This window comes from Hypanus sabinus, chromosome 11 (assembly GCF_030144855.1).
Source record: "Hypanus sabinus isolate sHypSab1 chromosome 11, sHypSab1.hap1, whole genome shotgun sequence".
NCBI lineage: Eukaryota > Metazoa > Chordata > Chondrichthyes > Myliobatiformes > Dasyatidae > Hypanus > Hypanus sabinus.
Genome location: NC_082716.1, coordinates 99,076,162 through 99,095,783, shown reverse-complemented (window position 1 = coordinate 99,095,783; position 19,622 = coordinate 99,076,162). Strand labels below are relative to the sequence as shown.

At 45.5% G+C, this 19,622-nt stretch overlaps 2 protein-coding genes across 4 annotated transcripts in view; one reads left to right on the top strand and one right to left on the bottom strand.

Moving 5' to 3' along the window:
• Positions 1-323: 323 nt before the first annotated feature.
• LOC132402223 (trafficking protein particle complex subunit 6b-like) lies at positions 324-19,034 on the bottom strand. Its single transcript, XM_059984979.1, has 6 exons — positions 18,715-19,034; positions 15,214-15,281; positions 10,035-10,152; positions 7,943-8,026; positions 5,543-5,636; positions 324-1,455 (listed from the first exon to the last, which is right to left on the bottom strand). The coding sequence occupies exons 1-6, from the start codon at positions 18,790-18,792 to the stop codon at positions 1,424-1,426; spliced, it is 474 nt and encodes a 157-aa protein (XP_059840962.1). The 5' UTR covers positions 18,793-19,034; the 3' UTR covers positions 324-1,423.
• ercc2 (excision repair cross-complementation group 2) overlaps positions 15,322-19,622 on the top strand; it is a 94,068-nt gene continuing 89,767 nt past the window's right edge. Inside the window, exon 1 of one of the 3 annotated variants that reach the window (XR_009514849.1) lies at positions 15,322-16,826. The gene's annotated coding sequence lies outside the window, so the exon portion shown is untranslated. The remainder of the gene's footprint in view (positions 16,827-19,622) is intronic. The other 2 variants (XM_059984975.1, XM_059984978.1) reach the window with 2 other exon arrangements.

Sequence of the window (19,622 nt, the reverse complement as noted above, 5' to 3'; positions counted from 1 at the left end):
GGGAGGTTGAAGATGCATTGTCAACTTTCAGATTACTGCTTCATTTTCATGCAGATCTGGGACTTCTCCTGTTGCCTTGGGAAAACATTCCATGTTCAAGCGCCATTGGCAAATCTATTAAAAAATCATGTTATATAAATAATTCACTTTTTTACAGCTGATTGTGGGATCTTCCTCTTTACCAAAATAACTTCAGGGCATGCCTCTATAGCAGCTAAATGAACATTTCTTTGAACAGTTTACATCACTGTACTTAAGTTATAAATTAACATTTCCAAATCATTTATAAATCTTATTTACTTCAAAATAAATTACTCAGCAGAATCTCTTAATGACTTTAATCATTTAAATCCCAGCCCAATACAGTCTAATACAGCAACTGTATTCCGTGAAAATCAGCAGTCAAAACTGTGGGAAGTAAGTGAATGTGAAAATGGGGCAAAGCTCTGAATCTCAAGGTACTTCTGATCTCAGGGGTTGATATTATTAAATAAAAAAACAGCCTGGGCTCCATCACCTGCAGTGGAGAGTATAAACCACAGTTTAGATTATGTCTCACAGTGAATATTATAAACTGCAGCGTAGACCACAACCCGCCATGTAGATCGCGATCTGTGGAGTAGAGCGCGAATCTGCCGATTATGACCCTCCCACTCTCCTGACTCAACAGCTCTGAACATCAGTAGTTTCAGTACAAGAGGCCAAATATAGCTTAGTCACAAGGGGAATTTTCTCTGGGGGTGACTCCGGTCAGGCTCTCAGTAGCTTTGAACAATTCAGACTGACTACTCCTTGCTCCAATCAACAAGTACCCCAAACACAAATCCCCCATTACTAATATAGTGTTATATATTACTATATATATTGAGTCGGAGATCTGAAGGTGAGAGACAAAATAGCAGTGGATTCTCTCTCGATGTCCTTTGGACAGGCTGAAAACCACTTCAGGTTGTTGTCATTACACCTGGATTCTGTACAAAAAGCAGCACCACAGGTGATGAAGCCTGTTGACAGGGCACTCTTGGGATCATATCGTGTTTTCTCACACGGAAGATGGAGGGAAACAGGGGAGAGGAGAGAACAGTTGAGAGTAAGAGACCAAGAACGATTGCTCAGGAGATAGTCACAATGTTAATGGGCAGTAACAGCAGAATGAATTTTGTCCTAAGACTGGCCCATTGCAAAGGGACACTTATCGGTAATTCAAGAATAATTTTTGTCACTGACTTCCCAGCAAGGGTTCCTTTATCAGCAGCCATAACTCACTATGAAACAGGCTTTGATTCACTTCTATCCTCATCATAGAACCAACTAACAACTTCAAAGTACAGCATCGATACAGGAAATGATAAGGCACAAATCTGTCTGCAGCTAGTTTAGCTTCTATGCTTCCTCGCTGGTCCTCGTCCAGCCGCACAGAGTCCTACGATGCCTGGAGCACAATGTGAAATTTACCTGAAATGGGAAACAAAATCAGTTACAGGAGTTTCACTGAGACACATTTCTGGGGGGGGGGGGGGGTTGTGTGTGTGTGTACGTTAAAATAATGCATATACACGTGTGTATTTATTAAAAAAGATATACTCGCACACACGTACATATTTAATAAATAAATGATAAACATAAATAAAAAAGTGATATGGATGAATGACTAGAAAACTGTGGTGCCTACTCATGAGACATTAATGAACAATGAATTATGAAGGTAAATCAGGAACTAGCTGCAATTTTCACTGCCAGTCAGATAATGTTGCAAATACTCAGCAGGTCAGGCAGCATTTGTGGAGAAAGGAGCAGGTGTAATTTTCCAGATACATGTTGTTTCATCAAAATAAGCATTTGATACAAGATTTTTATCCTGAATGGTTCAATTATTTTCTCTCTCCAACTGAGTATTTCTAACATTTTCTGCCTGTATTTCAGATTTTCCGTTTTTGTAGCTATTTGATATTTGATCGGCATAATCTCTGATCTTCCGGGCTTTTGACATCATGTGGCATTCATGGCTCAGGTCTGTGTGGCTATATCCTACTGATATCTTTATGTGCTTGCTATCTTGTGTAGCTGTTGCTGCTGTGTTTTGCACCTTGACCCTGTAATAATGCAATCTCATTTAGCTGTATTCGTGGGTATTCACGTATAGTAGAATGTCAGCAAGCTGAAGGGCAGTGGGAATTTGGGGAACAATGAAGAGAATGGATAGGGAGTACACAGTTCCTGCAAGGGAGCCATTCGCAGGTCAAGGCAGTCTACTACTAAGGAATCTGTCTGAGTCCAATGCCTGCCCCTTTGCCACACAGGATGGTTGCTCTCAGATGCCTATGAGGAGGGGCCTTTGGTGATTGACCCACTGGCTTCCTGGAGAACTTCTCAGCCCAGAGAGCACAAGAGGGACAGGATTGAAAAGCGTTCTTAAACAAGGGTTGCACTCTAAAGTTGCTGTGACATTGTCAATGAGTAAATCAAGTTACTGTTTTAAAACAGAAGTCGAGCCTTGATGTAAGAGGTCCAGTTTAGTCATCCTGATAATACGCTTAATTTGGAAAATTTGTGTTAAAACCTCAGGAAGTATTTACTTTTAACTTTTCTTTAAAGAATGATAAGACCACAAGATTATAAGATGTAGGAGCAGAATTATGCCATTTGGCCAATTGAGTCTGCTCTGCCATTTTGTCATGGCTGATCCATTTCCCTCTCAACCCCTGCCTTCTCCCCAAATCCCTTCATACCCTGACTAATCAAGAATCTATCAACCTCTGCCTTAAATATACTCAATGACTTGGCCTCCACAGCCATCTGTGGCAAAAAATTCCACAGATTCACCACTCTCCAGCTAAAGGAATTCCTCCATACCTCTGTTCTAAATGGACATCCCTCTATTCTGAGGCTGTGTTCTCTGGTCTTAGACTTCCACCATAGGAAACACCCTCTCCACATCCACTCTATCAGGACCTTTCACCTAACTGATAGGTTTCAATTAGATCATTCCTCATTCTTCTGAATTCCAGTGAGTACAGGCCCAGAGCCGTCAAACGCTTCTCTTATGACAAATGGCTCAATCCTGGAATCTTTTTCATGAACTTGCTTTGAACCTTCTTCATGTCAACACATCCTTTCTGAGGGACATTGATGCTGATGAGTTAATGTTATCTCTCTCTCTCTCTCTCTCCCTCTCTCTCCCTCTCCCTCACCCTCTCCCTCTCTCTCTATATATATAAAATTGTGATGAGAATGCTTATCTCCATATTGTATATTTTTGACATTTTTTATGAAAGGGGGATATTTTAAATTAAGACAGGACCTACATAGAACTACAATTCAGAAAGGCCAACAGCTGTTTATTGGGAGCAGGAAACCCTCTGCGTATTGAGAGCGCCACCTTGTGTTACTGTTGTAATATACAGCCCCAGGATTTCAACAGGGCAGATCAGATCTCAGATATCCCATCAGGCAAGAGGCCATTCAACCCATTAACCTCTCCCCTCTGCTTTTCTCATATGCCTGTTTCAAGTAATTGATTTGTTTTGGAAAGTATAGAGAGGAAGCAAGCCAGACTCAGACAGAGGGCGAATACGGAATCTGCTCTGGCCACAGTTCACTTTGAGTGTCAGCATGACCAGTGCAGGTCCAATCACAGGAGGAAAGAGTCAGAAAGAAAGGTTTTGGCACACTGGCCTTTAGAAATCAAACATCCGAGTACAGAAGATTGGATGTTATAGTTGAAGTTGTTTAAGATGCTGGTGAGGTCTAGTCTAGAGTACTGTCTGCAGTTTTAGTTACCTACATACAGGAAAGATGTAAGTAAGGTAGAATGAGTACAGAGAAAAAATTCACAAGGATATTGCCAGGTCTGGATAACCTGAGTTATATGGAAAGGTTCAATAGCTTAGGACTCTTTTCATTAAATCATAGAAGATTGTGAGGAGATTTGATAGCATAATACAAAATTAATGGGGGTAAATGCAAACACGAGGAAATCTGTAGATGCTGGAAATTCAAATAACACCCACAAAATGCTGGTGGAACACAGCAGGCCAGGCAGCATCTATACGGGCATGTCGACAGTGCTTCTCCCTATAGATGCTGCCTGGCCTGCTGTGTTCCACCAGCATTTTGGGGGTAAATGCAAGCAGGCTTTTTCCACCGAGGTTGAATGGGACTACAACCAGAGGTCATCGGTTAAGAGTGAAAGGTGAAAAGTTTAATGGAAACTTTTAAGTGAATCTTCCTTCAGTGGTTGGTAAGTTGATGGAAAAGATCCTAAGAGGCAGGATTTATGAACATTTGGAGAGGCATAATATGATTAGGAATAGTCAGCATGGCTTTGTCAAAAGCAGGTTGTGCCTTACGAGCCTGATTGAATTTTTTGAGGATGTGACTAAACACATTGATGAACGAAGAGCTGTAGATGTAGTGTATATGGATTTTAGCAAGGCATTTGATAAGCTATATAGGACCTTGGTCAGACCCCACTCGGACTGTTGTCCTCAATTCTGGTCGCCGCACTACAGGAAGGATATGGACACCACAGAAAGGGTGCAGAGGAGATTTACAAGATGTTGCCTGGATTGGGGAGCATGCCTTATGAGAATAGGTTGAGTGAACTCAGCCTTTTCTCCTTGGAGCGACAGAGGATGAGAGGCGACCTGATAGAGGTGTACAAGATGATGAGAGGCATTGATCATGTGGATAGTCAGAGGCTTTTTCCCTGGGCTGAAATGACTAGTGTGAGAGGGCATAGTTTTAAGGTGCTTGGAAGAAGGTACAGAGGAGATGTCAGGGGTTTACACAGAGAGTGGTGAGTGCACGGAATGGGCTGCCGTTGGCGGCGGACTCGGAAACTACAGGGTCTTTTAAGAGACTCCTGGATGGATACACGGAGCTTAGAAAAATAGAGGGCTATGGGTAAGCCAAGGTAGTTCTAAGGACATGTTTGGCACAGCGTTGTGGTCCGAAGAGCCTGTATTGTTCTGTAGGTTTTCTATGTTTCTATGAAACATGAGGGGAAATTTCTTCACAGAGTGTTGCAAGAGTGTGGAACGAACCGTCAGCGCAAGTGGTACATGCGAGCTTGAATTCAATGTTTAAGGGTCTATATAGGTACATGGATGGTAGGGGTTATGGAGGACTATGGCCCCGGTGTAGGGTGATGGGAGAAGGCAGTTTAAATAGTTCGGCATTCGACTAGATGTACCAAAGGGCCCGATTCTGTGCTGTACTTTTCTACGACTGCGATGTCAGCTCTATGGCATAGAAGACTCTTTGGCAACACGAAGATGAAGGAATGGTGGGCAGGCAGGACTTCTTTCTCAAGTTTACGTTAACCCTTCTATTAACTTGCTATGGACCGTAATACAGTGGATCTAGTCATCTACTCTACAGAGGAGGTGGGAGTCACATTCATTCAGTGAGCAGCTGAATAGCAGCAAGCAGCTGTATAGACACATCAGACAAAGATGCACATCCCAGGTGTGGGGGACCACCAGTTAAGCTGGGAGCAGAGGTCATGGCGTGAACTTTTCCTCATTCCCAAATCACTTACACGCTGGCATCACAGAAACCTCTGCCGTAACTGTGCAGTCAATTCCCAGGTTGGACAAGGCACCTCTCAACAGCCCACAGGTGAATGCCAAGAACTGTAAAATAAAAGACAACATGCTGAATACAATCTGACACTGTAGGTCAATAGAACAGTACAATAATTAATAAGGTGCACTCTCGGTGGTTCTGTACGTATCTCTGCAAGAGATGAGGGAAATGAACAGACTCACCTTGCCCTTTACACGTAGGCAAAGTAAGGTACAGAAGCAGAATTAGGCCATCGTGTCTGATTAGCTGTTTCATGATGGCTGATTCGTTTCCCTCTCAGCCCCAAACTCCTGCCTTCTCACCATTTCCCTTCATGCCCTGTCCAATCAATATACCTTTCCTTCTAACTTATATCTCTGCTACCTTTTTTAATTAATGGTTCCATATTTGCTGTCTTCAGCCATCTGTTACCTCACCTTAGTCAACAAAGATTGAGGTCAAGAGGGTTAGTCATAGTAGCAGTTAGCACGATGCTATTACAGCTCGGGGAGTTGGAGTTCGGATGGGCCTGCAAGAAAAATACAGCCTCCCATCAAGCCATGGATGGTGCAACAGTCACACAATGAAGCATCCTTCTCAGCACCACCCAGCTAACATCCAGTTCCCTCAGTACTGCACACTAACATCCAGTGCTTCCTCAATACAGCTCGAGCATCAAGTGCTCCCTCAGCACAGCCCCTTTATCATACAGTGCTTCCTCAATACAGACCCTCTAACAGACAGACCTGCCCTGCCCTGCCCTGACAGTCAGAACCCCCATAGCCCACAGTGCAGCCCTCAGTCAGCATTGCTCGGTCAGGACTTCTACAACCCATGGTGACCTCGGTCAGCACTGCCCTGACAGTCAGGGCTCCCATACTCCACGGTGCAGACCTCGGTCAGCACTGTCCTGACAGTCAGGGCTCCCATACTCCATGGTGCAGACCTCGGTCAGCACTGTCCTGACAGTCAGGGCTCCCATACTCCACGGTGCAGACCTCGGTCAGCACTGTCCTGACAGTCAGGGCTCCCATACTCCACGGTGCAGACCTCGGTCAGCACTGTCCTGACAGTCAGGGCTCCCATACTCCATGGTGCAGACCTCAGTCAGCACTGTCCTGACAGTCAGGGCTCCCATACTCCACGGTGCAGACCTCGGTCAGCACTGTCCTGACAGTCAGGGCTCCCACAGTTCAGTAATAAAGTAGAAGCCCAGCCTGACCTTAGTTTTGGATCAGAGCTGGTGAAATTTTAAACTCAAGCAACCTTCCTCTCAGTGCCGGTTTGCATCCACACACAGATGTGAAAATTTGACAACAGTAGGGAATACCGTGGCCCAGCTGTAGGCAGAGGCTCAAGGCAGCTGGAAGTTGGCAATGAATTAGGACAAAGGATCACAGGGGTGTGAATAGAATGATACGCTGATAAAAACTGAGTGGGGCAACTACACAATAGGGGGAATAGCATGATCAGACACTGTGCTGGAGACAAATACTCAGTATAATGGATGAGGTGTTGGGTCAAGGGACTCACCCAATGTTTTAAGAGTGAGGTGGGTACCTGGTTGCTTCCTGGCCTCACCCACTCTCTTCTTGTGGAAACTGCTTCTGCCCACAGTGTTTTCCAGCAGGATTTGAACAAGTGCTGAAGACAGAATGCATACAGAAAAAACTCCTGATCACATAGCCTACTGCCTCACTCTGTGTCCCTGCCAACCCAAAGGCCTCCAAAGCTCGGAGCAGGTCTTCATTAGAGGTGTACTTGCACATAACCAGCTAGGAGGCCATTCAGCCCATTGAGATCTGTTGGCTCCCAGCAAAACAATCCCATCAATCCAATCCCCATCAACCTATTTCCTGTCACACGTCCCTCAACTCCCATTTGGTTAGAGATCAAGATGAGTACGCTATCAATGAATTATTGGCTGACCTGGTTTTTCCTACAACAGTTATTTTATATAAGGTGTAAAAGATTATGAGAAACATAGAGCATACTGGGAATATCTTTCTCCCTAGGGTTGAAATCTCTAAGATGAGAGGGTGTGCATTGAAGGTGAGAGAGGGTAGGTTCAAAGGTGGTGTGAGGAGTAAGTATTTTACTCAGAGAGCCGTGGATGCCCGGAATGTGCTGCCTGGTATAGTGGTAGAAGTAAATACATTAAAAGCTTTCAAGAGATGTTTAGATAAGCATATGAATATGAGGAAGATGAAGGGATATGGACATTGTGTAGGTAGGAAGGAATAGTGTTTGGGAGCTTTGATTTGATTTTTAGCTGGTTATGGGCTGAAGGGGCTGTTCCTGTGCTGAACTGTTCTACGTTCCAGGTTTTACTGTAGCAACAGGAATGACGTATCCGGAATGAAGGAAGAGTTACCTTTGGCGCCTCCTCTAGATATTGTTTCCCACTGGAGATCGGTGTGAGGAGACGGAATCGGTTGTCCTGAAGTACGTAGGTTCCCTGAGAGAAATGTGAGGTATTAGTTAACAGTCCAAATAACGACTTGCTCCATAAATGGCCTCCCATTCCAACTTTTTTCTGAAATATTCACTTCACAGACACTTCCCCATTTGAGATGATTCCAGGATTGAAAGGCTTGTCATATGAGGAGCATTTGATGGCTCTGGGCCTGTACTCACATAATTCAGAAGAATGAGGGGGGACCTCATTGAAGCCTATCGAACGTTGAAAGCTCCCAATAGAGTGGAAGTGGGGGGGATGTTTCCTGTGGTGGGGAAGTCTAAGACCAGAGAACACAGCCTCAGAATAGAGGGATGTCCTTTTAGAAAGGAGATGAGGAGGAGGTTCTTTCGCCAGACTGATGATTCTGTGGAAATTGCTGCCACAGGCAACAGTGGAGGCCCAGTTATTGGATATCTTTAAGGCAGAGATTAATGTTTCTTGATTAGTCTGGACATGAAGGGAAATGGAGAGAATGCAGAAGATTGGGGCTGAGAGGGAAAATGGATCAGCCATGATGAATGGCAGAGCAGACTTGATGGGCCAAACGGCCATTTGTGCTGCTGTAACTTATGGTCTTACAAGATTGTGAAAAATGACCAAACACATCTCTATAAATATCCAACACAACTATTAACAGAATGGAAATAGGCTCTTCAGCTCATCTTGTTCATACTCACCAAGATGCCCACCTAATCGAGTCCTAATTGCCTGCACTTGACATTTCCTAACCATTTCTCCAATCATCTTTTAAAATTTTGTTATTGTACCTGCAAGAACTACGCCTCTCCGGAGGCTCATTCCACATGTGCACCACCTTCTGCGTGAAGGAGGTTCTCTATCACCTTAAATTCTAGATTTTGACCATAGACCTTAAGACCATAAGATATAGAAACAGAATTAGGCTATTTGGCCCATCGAGTCTGTTCTGCCATTTCAACATGGCTGATCAATTTTCCCTCTCAGCCCCAATCTCGGGCCTTCGTACCATGTCCCTTCATGCCCCGAACAATCAAGAATCTATTAACTTTTGCTTTAAATATACATACAGATTTGGTCTCCACAGCAACATGTGGTAACTAATTCCACAGATTCACTACACTCTGGCTGAAGAAATTACTCATCAATGTTCCAAGTGGATGTCCATCTATTCTGTGTCCTCTGGTCTTAGACATCCCACCCCCCCCCCCCCCCACCACAGGAAACATCCTCTCCACATCCACTCTATTGAGGCCTTTCAACATTCAGTAAGTTTCAACAAGGTCACCCCTCATTCTTCTCAATTCTACTGAGGACAGACCCAGGGCCATTAAATGCTCCTCATATGACAAACCTTTCAATCTCGGAATCATTTTTGCAAACTTCCTTTGAACCTTCTCCAATGTCAGCACATCCTTTCTTGTTTAAGGTGCCCAGAACTCACCATACTCCAATTGAGGCCTCACCAATGCTTCATAAAGCCTGAATATTCCATCCTTGCTTTTATATTCTAGTCCTCCTGAAACTAATGCTAACATTGCATTTGCCTTCCTCGCCACCTCAATGAACTTTTTTTTTTAGGGAATCCTACATAAGGAGTCCTAAGAACCTTTGATTAAAGGAAGGGTCCCCATTCTCTGGGGAAAGACCCTCACTGTGGCTGGCATGGATTTTTATACACATCTATAATGTCACTGCGGTCTCCTGTACTACAATGCATAAAGTCCTAGCCTGCCTAAACTCTCCCTGTTACTCAGGCCCTCAAATCTGGGCAACATTCCTGTAAATCCAAAAGTGTAAACTCTTTCCAGTTTAATGACACTGTTCATGTAATATGGTCACCAACCTGTACACAGGGTGGCCAAAGAATTAAACGGTACTACTGTTTAAACCAGAGGTTCTCATCTTGAGGTCCATGGACCCCACAGTTAATGGTAGGGGTCCAGAGTATAAAACAGGCTTGGAACCTCTGGGTTAAATCCTCCCGACAGTAAATCTGCAATGGCAATTCGAGTGAACCACTGAACACCTGATGATTTGTTCGCAGGTTGTCAATCTGTTTCCGGAAGAGGTTTGTCCAGAATTCCTTACAGATAAACTTCATGATGTCCAGCTCATCTTTGAATGAAGGCGTTTCCTTAGTGAATCTGCAACAACAATCACAGTTCGCATTTATTAAGCATTGATTAACTTCAAAGCAGTCATCAAACAAAAACTGGACTTGGAAAACACTCAGGCAGATGATACTGGACAACAAAGATTTTGCTTCCTGAATATTCCTGGTATATTTTATGGATTTTGGGCTGCTGATCACGAAAATCACCACTTAAAATTGCTGATAAATGTTATTTCAGTTCATAATTCAAGTGAATTAAAATGTTCCCTGCAATATAAACTGAAACATTTTCTATTTTGTCTCAGCGTGCTTGGGCATGCTGAGGCAGTGCAGGACAAGTCTTGGAAAGGCTATAAATTTCCATGAAGGATTTTAATATTTGAGACCAATGTTTCCCAGAATAACTGATGCCAAGATAAAGGAAGCAATTTTTGTTGGTCCACAAATCAAATAGATCATCAATGACAGACAATTCAAAGAACTTCTAGTAGAACTGAAGAAAATCCCATGGGAGGTATTCAAGGTTGTTGTCGAAAATTTTCTTGGCAACTACAGAGCACAAACTACAGGCAGCTGGTTGACAACATGCTCCAAGCATGCAAAACCTTGAAGTGCAACATGTTACTAAAGATTCATTTTCTGCATTCCCATTTAGACTTCTTCCCTGCAAATCTTGGTGCTGTTAGTGACGAGCACGGTGAAAGGTTTCACCAGGACATTGCAGTCATGGAGAAATGGTATCAGGACAACTGGAATCCATCAGTGCTGGCTGATTATTGCTGGAGACTTAAGCAAGAAGCCTCAGACACTGAGTAGAAATGAAAATCATCAACAAAACACTTCTAGCTTAGTTAAACTATTGCAAAGTATCTGCACCATTATGTAATTAAACATATATTCAATAAAAGTTAATTTCTTGTTTCTCCAAACTCTTACAAGATACAAGTTGTCTGAAATTATATTCGTGTTCTGCTTCAGGTGGTTTATCATGAACAAAAAGAATTTTTTTAGAAGGGAACCTTTTCCAAAAAAAAAATTTGTCCGATGTAAGGTAGCCATGCCTTCTCTTAAGCTTCCGTAAGAGAAGGCACGAATACCAATGTACTGTAGCGGAATCTGGAGATGTACAGAAGGTCAGGAGTAGTCCCAAAGAATGTGCGAGGGTTGCAAAGCAGGAGATGTAGGGAGTGGTGACGAACAATCATCAAAATCAGGTAGCTAATGTCTGTGCAAGAGGCACTGCGTGAATGGGATTCTGGGAAAGTTCAAACATAAGCAGCAATGGTTTGAATGAGCTCAGATTTTCAAAAAAGTTTATTTGTGTTCTAGATGGCCTTCTAGTCAAATCCCAAAAGATCCACAGTATGGACATCTGGCACAGCGTGCACGCTGATTTGGGAGTTTGAGATTTGGTACGTCACCAAAGAAATTTTTAGATTTCTACAGATGTACCGTGGAGAGCATTCTAACTGGCTGCATCATTGTCTGGTATTGGGGGTGGGGGGGGGGGGGGTGGTGGCTACTGCACTGGATAGAAATAAGCTAACATAAACTTAGCCTGCTCCCTCATGGCACTAGCCTCCACAGTAACCATGACATCTTCAAGGAAAGATGCCTTGAAAAGCTGGCGTCCATCATATAGGCTCCCCACCACGTGCCCTCTTTTCATCACTACAATCAGGAAAGAGGTACAGAAGCCTGAAGACACACGAATCAAGACAGTTTCTTCCCCTCTGCCATCCAAATTCTGAATGGATGGTGAACCCATGAACTACTTTTTTATTTCTATTTTTTGCACTACATATTTAACAATTTTATTCTTTTCTTCCTGAAAGTTATGTTTTTCTCTATTATATGTATTGCATTGAACTGCTGCTGCAAAGGCAACAAATTTCACGACACATGCCGATGATATTGAACCTGATTCTGATTCTGAGTTGGTCGCCCACAGCTTCGCTTCAAAGAAGTCTGCCAAAAGGATCTGAAGCTGGCCAACACTGATGTGAATAACTAGAAAGACATAGCAAATGACCTGGCCGCCTGGAATCTCGCAGTTCCAAAAGGCATATAAGGAGTGGAGAGGACCCACATCAATGAGCTGGCTGTCCAGAGAGCTCAACAGGAACAGGGCCGCTGCAGCCCGAAGCCCGTCTTCCTTCCCCCGCAGTCAGTGAGGAAGAGCCAATCGCTCCTGAGTGGGATCCCTCAGCCATTCTAGGAAGTGCACCACCATGAGCTGACTCTTCCCGTGTGCTACACACCGCTTTTCGAACAAAAGGCGGCCAACAAGATGGCCCTCATACACTCTGTCCACGAAACATGAAAAGAAAGAACTCTGGAAATGCTCAGGCAGCACCAATAAAAGGTGAAACGTTAACATATCCAGTCAACGAATCTACTTTAGAACCATGAACACTTTAAATGAGTTTTAGGATGCAGGGAAAGGGGGGAAGATTTGTGAAAGGGCAGAAACCAGCAGAGATCAGATAGCAGCACAGTAGCATGGTAGTTAGCACATCGCTTTGCAGTTCCAGTGACCCAGGTTCAATTTCCGATCTGCCTGTAAGGAGTTTGTACATTCTCCACGTGACCACGTGAGTTCCCTTCAGGTGCTCCGGTTTCCTCCCACTGTCTAAAGATGTACCAGATAGTAGGTTAATCGGTCATTGTAAATTGTCCTGTGATTATGCTAGGATTAAATTGGGGGCTTTGGTAGGCAGCACAACTCAAAGGGACAGAAAGGCCCATTCCGTGCTGCTTCTCAATTTATAAATAAACAAACTAACATTTCTGGCATTCTCTCCTATAGAGTCATAGAAGAGTACAGCACAGAAACAGGCCCTTTTAGTCCCAATAGCCAAACCATTTAAACTTCCTACTTCCATCAACCTGCACCGGGACCATAGCCCTTCATCCAGGATCCTACCATCCATGTACCTATCCAAACTTCTCTTAAACTTTCAAATCGAGCTCACATGCACCACTTGTGCTGGCAACTCGTTCCACACTCTCACCACCCTCTGAGTGAAGAAGTTTCCCCTCATGTTCCCCTTGAACTTTTCACCCTTAACCTCTAGTTGTAGTCCCACCCAACCTCAGTGGAAAAAGCCTGCTTACATTTACCTCACCTCATAATTACTCCAAGCTCCCGCAGATGTAATGTTTTGTTTTAGAATGAATTTTGTGAGCTTTACTGCAATTTACCAAGTGATCGATTGTCTCTATGCATCTGAGGGTTAACACAAAGAATCATTATTAGAACCTGAATCAGATCTATTATCACTGGCATATGTCATAAAATTTGTTGTTTTGTAGCTGCAGTGCATTGCAAAACATAAAAAAGTACTCTAAGTTACACGAAAAATAAATAAATGTTGTGAACGAGGAAAAGTGTAGGATTCGTGGACTGTTCAGAGGTCAGATGGCAGAGCGGCAGAAACTGCTCCTAAAATGTTGGCTGTGCATCTTCAGGCTCCTGTACATCCTCCCTGACAGTAGTAATGAGAAGGAGATATATCTAGATGGATGCTGCCTTTTTGAAGCACCATCTTTTGAAGATGTCCTCAAAGGCGGAGGGGCTTAGTGGCATGACGAAGCTGGCTGAGTCTACAACTCTCTGCAGCCGCTTTTGACCCTCCATGCCATCAGTCAGAATGCTCACCATAGTACATCTGTGGAAATTTGCAATCCCAAATGCCTAATGAAGTACTTTACTTTATTGTCACCAAACAATTGATACTAGAGCGTACAATCATCACAGTGATATTTAATTCTGCGCTTCACACTCCCTGAAGTACAAATCAAAGTAAATATAAAAAAAATTTAAATTATGAATCATAATTAGAAAATAGAAAAGGGAAAGTAAGGTAGTGCAAGTCAGGTCCGGATATTTGGAAGGTACGGCCCAGATCCGGGTCAGGATCCGTTCAGCAGTCTTATCACAGTTGGAAAGAAGCTGTTCCCAAATCTGGCCATATGAATCTTCAAGCTCCTGAACCTTCTCCCGGAGGGAAGTGGGACAAAAAGTGTGTTGGCTGGGTGGGTCGTGTCCTTGATTATCCTGGCAGCACTGCTCCGACAGTTTGCGGTGTAAAGTGAGTCCAAGGATGGAAGATTGGTTTGTGTGATGTGCTGGGTTATGTTCACGATCTTCTGCAGCTTCTTCCGGTCATGGACAGGACAACTTCCATACCAGGTAGTGATGCACCCTAGAAGAATACTTTCCATGGTGCATCTATAAAAATTAGTGAGGGTTTTAGGGGCCAGGCCAAATTTCTTCAGCTTTCTCAGGAAATAAAGGTGCTAGTGGGCCTTCTTGGCAGTAGACTCTGCTTGGTTAAACCAAGTCAGGTCATTTGTGATATTCACTCCGAGGAACTTAAAGCTAAGTAACTTAAAACTTAAGTATGTGTCTGTCTTCATGACTGCATCAAAATGGTGGGCCCTGACATGTTAACACTTTGGAATTTGAAACTGCTCACCATTTCCACAGCTGACCCTTCGATGAGAACTGGTGTGTGTTCTTCCAATGACCCCTTCCTGAAGTCCAAATCAATTCCATGGTCTTGCTGACGTTGAGTGCAAGGTTGTCGCTGTGACTCTGCTCAACCCAACCAATACATCTCACTCCTGTTCACCATCTGAGATGCTGCTAACAACAGTGGCGTCATCAGGAAATTTATGGACAGTGTTTGAGCTGCCACACAGTCCATGAGAATAGAGAGAGTAGAGCAGCGGGCTAATCACAACCCTCCGAAGTGTGCCAGCGTTCATTATCAGTGAGGGGGGCTTGTTCCTCAGTCACTTCCTAACTAACCTGTCTGCCCTCCCAGTGCCACTCAGTACAAGTTTGGACATTTTGTGTTTGGACTCGGGGAGCTCTGATCTTCAAAGCCAGCTGTGCTTACATTTTGTGATCCAAAGGGATTCTCTTGTGGAACAGGAGGAACTCAGCAGATCGAACAGCATTTGTTGGTGGTGGGGAGAGGGGGAGGGAAGGTAAGAACTATTGCCATTTTGGCTCGAGAGATGCAGGAGGGAAAGTAGCCAGTAGGAACATTTAGGAAATCTCAGATGTTTGTCAAAGGCTAACCTTTCAATCAGACCTTGCCCTGCACGGAAGCCCATTCGTTCCAGTGTGGAAATGCACTTCCCATGACCCTACAGAGAAACAAGAACATTAACAGATAACTCCAGAATCATTCAGAGATCAACATTAAAATAGCAATCAAACGCTTTCGTACCACTCCCTGTGGGCTTTGAAAACATATTTTGAAATGCCTTGAATCTGCAGATCAAAGAACAAATCTAACCCATACAACACCACAAATTAGCTTAGCCTGGGCAGACTTCTCCACCACAAGGCTAATCTCTCTCCCAGGCAGAAGCGACTGCAGACTCCACAGGCCAGCCTGAGGGCACTGGTGACCAGTGAGACAAAAGACCATCATCACCATTGTGACAGGAGTGATCATGGTCTTCCATCTATTTTTAATCTGAGTTCTTCAAAAATTCTGCCTGCCCTTCCCTTGATGTAACTTGACATCCCTTGATGTCATATGCTGTTGACCACAATTTTTTCTTCCATCTATTTTTCCCGTCACTGCAAGATATTCGAGCTCCACTTTCCTCGGCACATGGCCCAGAAATTCCAGCTGCTGTTTCCTGATTGATGGTATCAGCACTCTTCTTATTCTGGCTTTTTGCAACACTTCATTTGTTTTTCTGTCCTTCCACGATATTTTCATCATTCCTCTCAAAATCCACGTTTCTGCAGCTTCAAATCTTCCCTCATTTTGCTTTGTCCAGCATTCGCTTCCATATGTTAGTGTGGAATTAATGTAGCTCCACAACACTCTCTGAGTTTTCTACCCATTGAAATTTTGTTATTTAGTATCTTGCTCAAATGCTCATTCAGCTGTCCCAATCTTCTTAATTTCAACATCAGCCCTACTGTCAGATGTTATCATGCTCCCTGATTGAACTTCCATGTTTGTTTAATTGTTTTGCTGCCCAGTTTCAGCTTGCATTTCTGTATTTCTTTCTTCTTTGTGACAACCATACATTTGGTCTTCTTGCAGTTGATGGTCAATCCTCTCTTTGCATTTTCTTCAACAACTTTATCTAGTATTTCTTGGACCTTCTGTTTAGTTGTAGCCATCAGCACTGTGTCATCTGCATATCACAGGGAATCCACCAATTATCATATCTGGAATTATCACAATCTGGAATATCTTTTGGAATCTTCTCACTATAAATGTTGGGTGAGAGAACACAACCCTGTCTGCCTCCCTTCTCAATCTGGATAAAATCGCTTGTCTCATTTTTCACTCCCATTCCCACTCTTTATGTCCAAGTTTCTGGTGATTCTGATATTCTTCCCGTCAATGTTCAAGTGCTGAAGGATTTTTCTAAGATCTTCATGTCTCAGCTTATCAAAAGCTTTGGAATAATCGATGAAACATTGATGTGGCATGCCACAGAGGTCCAGAAAGACCTATACCTATGTTTGTGAGGCAATAGCCCAACTACCCCATAAACTGAAGGCCTGAATCTGCGAACTACCTCTCTCGGTGAACTGATCACTTCTGGCGCACCAATGACCCTCCCGCTGGCTATCCACACCTGCTGACTGACCTAACAACCACACACCACCAACAAACCGGTCTAGAACACTGACAAATCCCAGCCTGCCAACTGCCCAAGGTAGGAATGAGGGAGGGACATGAAGCTGAGGGGTTGTGATCGGGTAGTACGAAGTAGCAGATGGAAGTGCACAAGGGGGAGAAGGAGGGCAAGGGGGTAGACTAGGATTGTATAGGAGTGGGATGGGGTGGGGAAAGATTTGGGGTGAGAGAGCTGGTGGTTAAGATTGTGGGATGTTGGGTTCAGGAAGGGGTTAAGGATGGTGAGGGATAACTGAGGTGGGGATTGGACAGCAGAGGGTTACAGATGATGAGAGGGTTGGAGATAGGATATGAGTGGCTTGGGGAAAGGTTCAGGGGGTTGAGGGTCTGGAGAAAAGGAGGGGTTCAGTGGTGGTGAGGGGTAAACAAGATGTGGTTTTAAGGGGCGGGTGAGGGTTTTGGAGGGAAAGAGAAGAATTTGGAGAGAGGGTGAGGGTTCGGAGGAAAGGTGAGGGTAAAGATTTAGGGTATAGTTTGAAGATTAGGAGGAAGTGGGAGTGAGGGTTTTTGAGGGAAGAGGAGGGTGATGATTTGGAGGAAGTAAGGATGAGTGTTTTCAGGGAAGAGGAGAGTGAGAATTTGGAGGGAGTAAGGGTGAGTTTTGGAGGGAGTGAGGGTGAGAGTTTTGGAGAGAGGGAGGGTGAGAGTTGGACGAGTAAGGGTGAGTGTTTTTGAGGGAAGAGGAGGGAGAGGATTTGGAAGGAGTAAGGGTGAGTTTTGGAGGGAGTGAGGGTGAGAGTTTTGGAGAGAGGGAGGGTGAGAGTTGGACGAGTAAGGGTGAGTGTTTTTGAGGGAAGAGGAGGGAGAGGATTTGGAAGGAGTAAGGGTGAGTTTTGGAGGGAGTGAGGGTGAGAGTTTTGGAGAGAGTGAGGGTGAGAGTTGGACGAGTAAGGGTGAGTGTTTTTGAGGGAAGAGGAGGGAGTAAGGGTGAGTTTTGGAGGGAGTAAGGGTGAGTGTTTTTGAGGGAAGAGGAGGGAGTGAGGGTGAGAGTTTTGGAGGGAGTAAGGGTGAGTGTTTTTGAGGGAAGAGGAGGGAGAGGATTTGGAGGGAGTAAGGGTGAGTTTTGGAGGGATTAAGGGTGAGAGTTTTTGAGGGAAGAGGAGGGTGAGGAGTTGGAGGGAGTAAGGGTGAGTTTTGGAGAGAGTGAGGGTGAGAGTTGGAGGGAGTAAGGGTGAGCGTTTTTGAGGGAAGAGGAGGGAGAGGATTTGGAAGGAGTAAGGGTGAGTTTTGGAGGGAGTGAGGGTGAGAGTTGCAGGGAGTAAGGGTGAGTGTTTTTGAGGGAAGAGGAGGGTGAGGAGTTGGAGGGAGTAAGGGTGAGTTTTGGAGGGAGTGAGGGTGAGTTTTGGAGAGAGTGAGGGTGAGTTTGGGAGAGAGTGAGGGTGAGTTTTGGAGAGAGTGAGGGTGAGTTTTGGAGAGAGTGAGGGTGAGTTTTGGAGAGAGTGAGGGTGAGAGTTGGAGGGAGTAAGGGTGAGTGTTTTTGAGGGAAGAGGAGGGAGAGGATTTGGAAGGAGTAAGGGTGAGTTTTGGAGGGAGTGAGGGTGAGAGTTGCAGGGAGTAAGGGTGAGTGTTTTTGAGGGAAGAGGAGGGTGAGGAGTTGGAGGGAGTACGGGTGAGTTTTGGAGGGAGTGAGGGTGAGTTTTGGAGAGAGTGAGGGTGAGTTTTGGAGAGAGTGAGGGTGAGTGTTTTTGAGGAAAGAGGAGGGAGTAAGGGTGAGTTTTGGAGGGAGTGAGGGTGAGAGTTTTGGAGGGAGTAAGGGTGAGTGTTTTTGAGGGAAGAGGAGGGAGTGAGGGTGAGAGTTTTGGAGGGAGTAAGGGTGAGTGTTTTTGAGGGAAGAGGAGCCTGCGGTCGGTCTGCGCTGCGTTCGCGGCCTGCTTCCTGCTTCCTCCCCAATCCTCAGCCTCAGTTACCGGGTCCTCGGGCTCAGCCTCGCTCTGTAGTCGCGACACCAGCTCCAGGTGCAGCAGCTCGAACAGCACCTCGGTCATGGCACCGGCTCCTTCCCTCCGCTTCCCCCGCCCGGTGGCCGCCCGCTGACTCTCCCGGAGTCGACACGCCCTGGGGAGCCGGTAGTCGGCCACTTGGGCGCGGAGTCGGGACCTGGAATCTGGGCGGTGTCACCCTGATGTGAGGAGGGAGATGGTCCGGTTCCTGGTGTTTATAATGGGCTGGGGTCGGTACTGATATTCTGTGGTCGGGAAGTCTGATGGTCAGTGGGCAGTGCCTGGGGGTCAGTGGGCAGTGTCTGGGGTCAGTGGGCAGTGTCTGGGGTCAGTGGGCAGGGTCTGGGGTTAGTGGGCAGGGTCTGGAGTTGGGTCAGTGGGCAGGGTCTGGAGTCTGGGGTCAGTGGGCAGTGTCTGGAGTCTGGGGGTCAGTGGGCAGGGTCTGGAGTCTGGGGTCAGTGGGCAGTGTCTGGAGTCTGGGGTTAGTGGTTAGGGTCTGGAGTTGGGTCAGTGGGCAGGGTCTGGAGTCTGGGGTCAGTGGGCAGGGTCTGGGGGTTGGTGGGCAGTCTGGAGTCTGGGAGTCGGTGGGCAGGGTCTGGAGTCTGGGGTCAGTGGGCAGGGTCTGGTCTGGGGTCAGTGGGCAGGGTCTGGGGGTCACTGGGCAGGGTCTGGAGTCTGGGGTCAGTGGGCAGGGTCTGGGGGTCACTGGGCAGGGTCTGGAGTCTGGGGTCAGTGGGCAGGGTCTGGAGTCTGGGGTCAGTGGGCAGGGTCTGGGGGTCACTGGGCAGGGTCTGGAGTCTGGGGTCAGTGGGCAGTGTCTGGGGTCAGTGGTTAGGGTCTGGAGTTGGGTCAGTGGGCAGGGTCTGGAGTCTGGG

Coding starts and splice junctions, on each gene's coding strand:
- LOC132402223 (XM_059984979.1), bottom strand. CDS start 18,792: ATGACCGAGGTGCTGTTCGAGCTGCTGCACCTGGAGCTGGTGTCGCGA. Junction 15,282..18,714: donor AGGCTGAGCCCGAGGACCCG/GTAACTGAGGCT, acceptor GTTTCTCTGTAG/GGTCATGGGAAGTGCATTTC. Junction 1,456..5,542: donor GGTTTCTGTGATGCCAGCGT/GTAAGTGATTTG, acceptor TTCCCATTTCAG/GTAAATTTCACATTGTGCTC.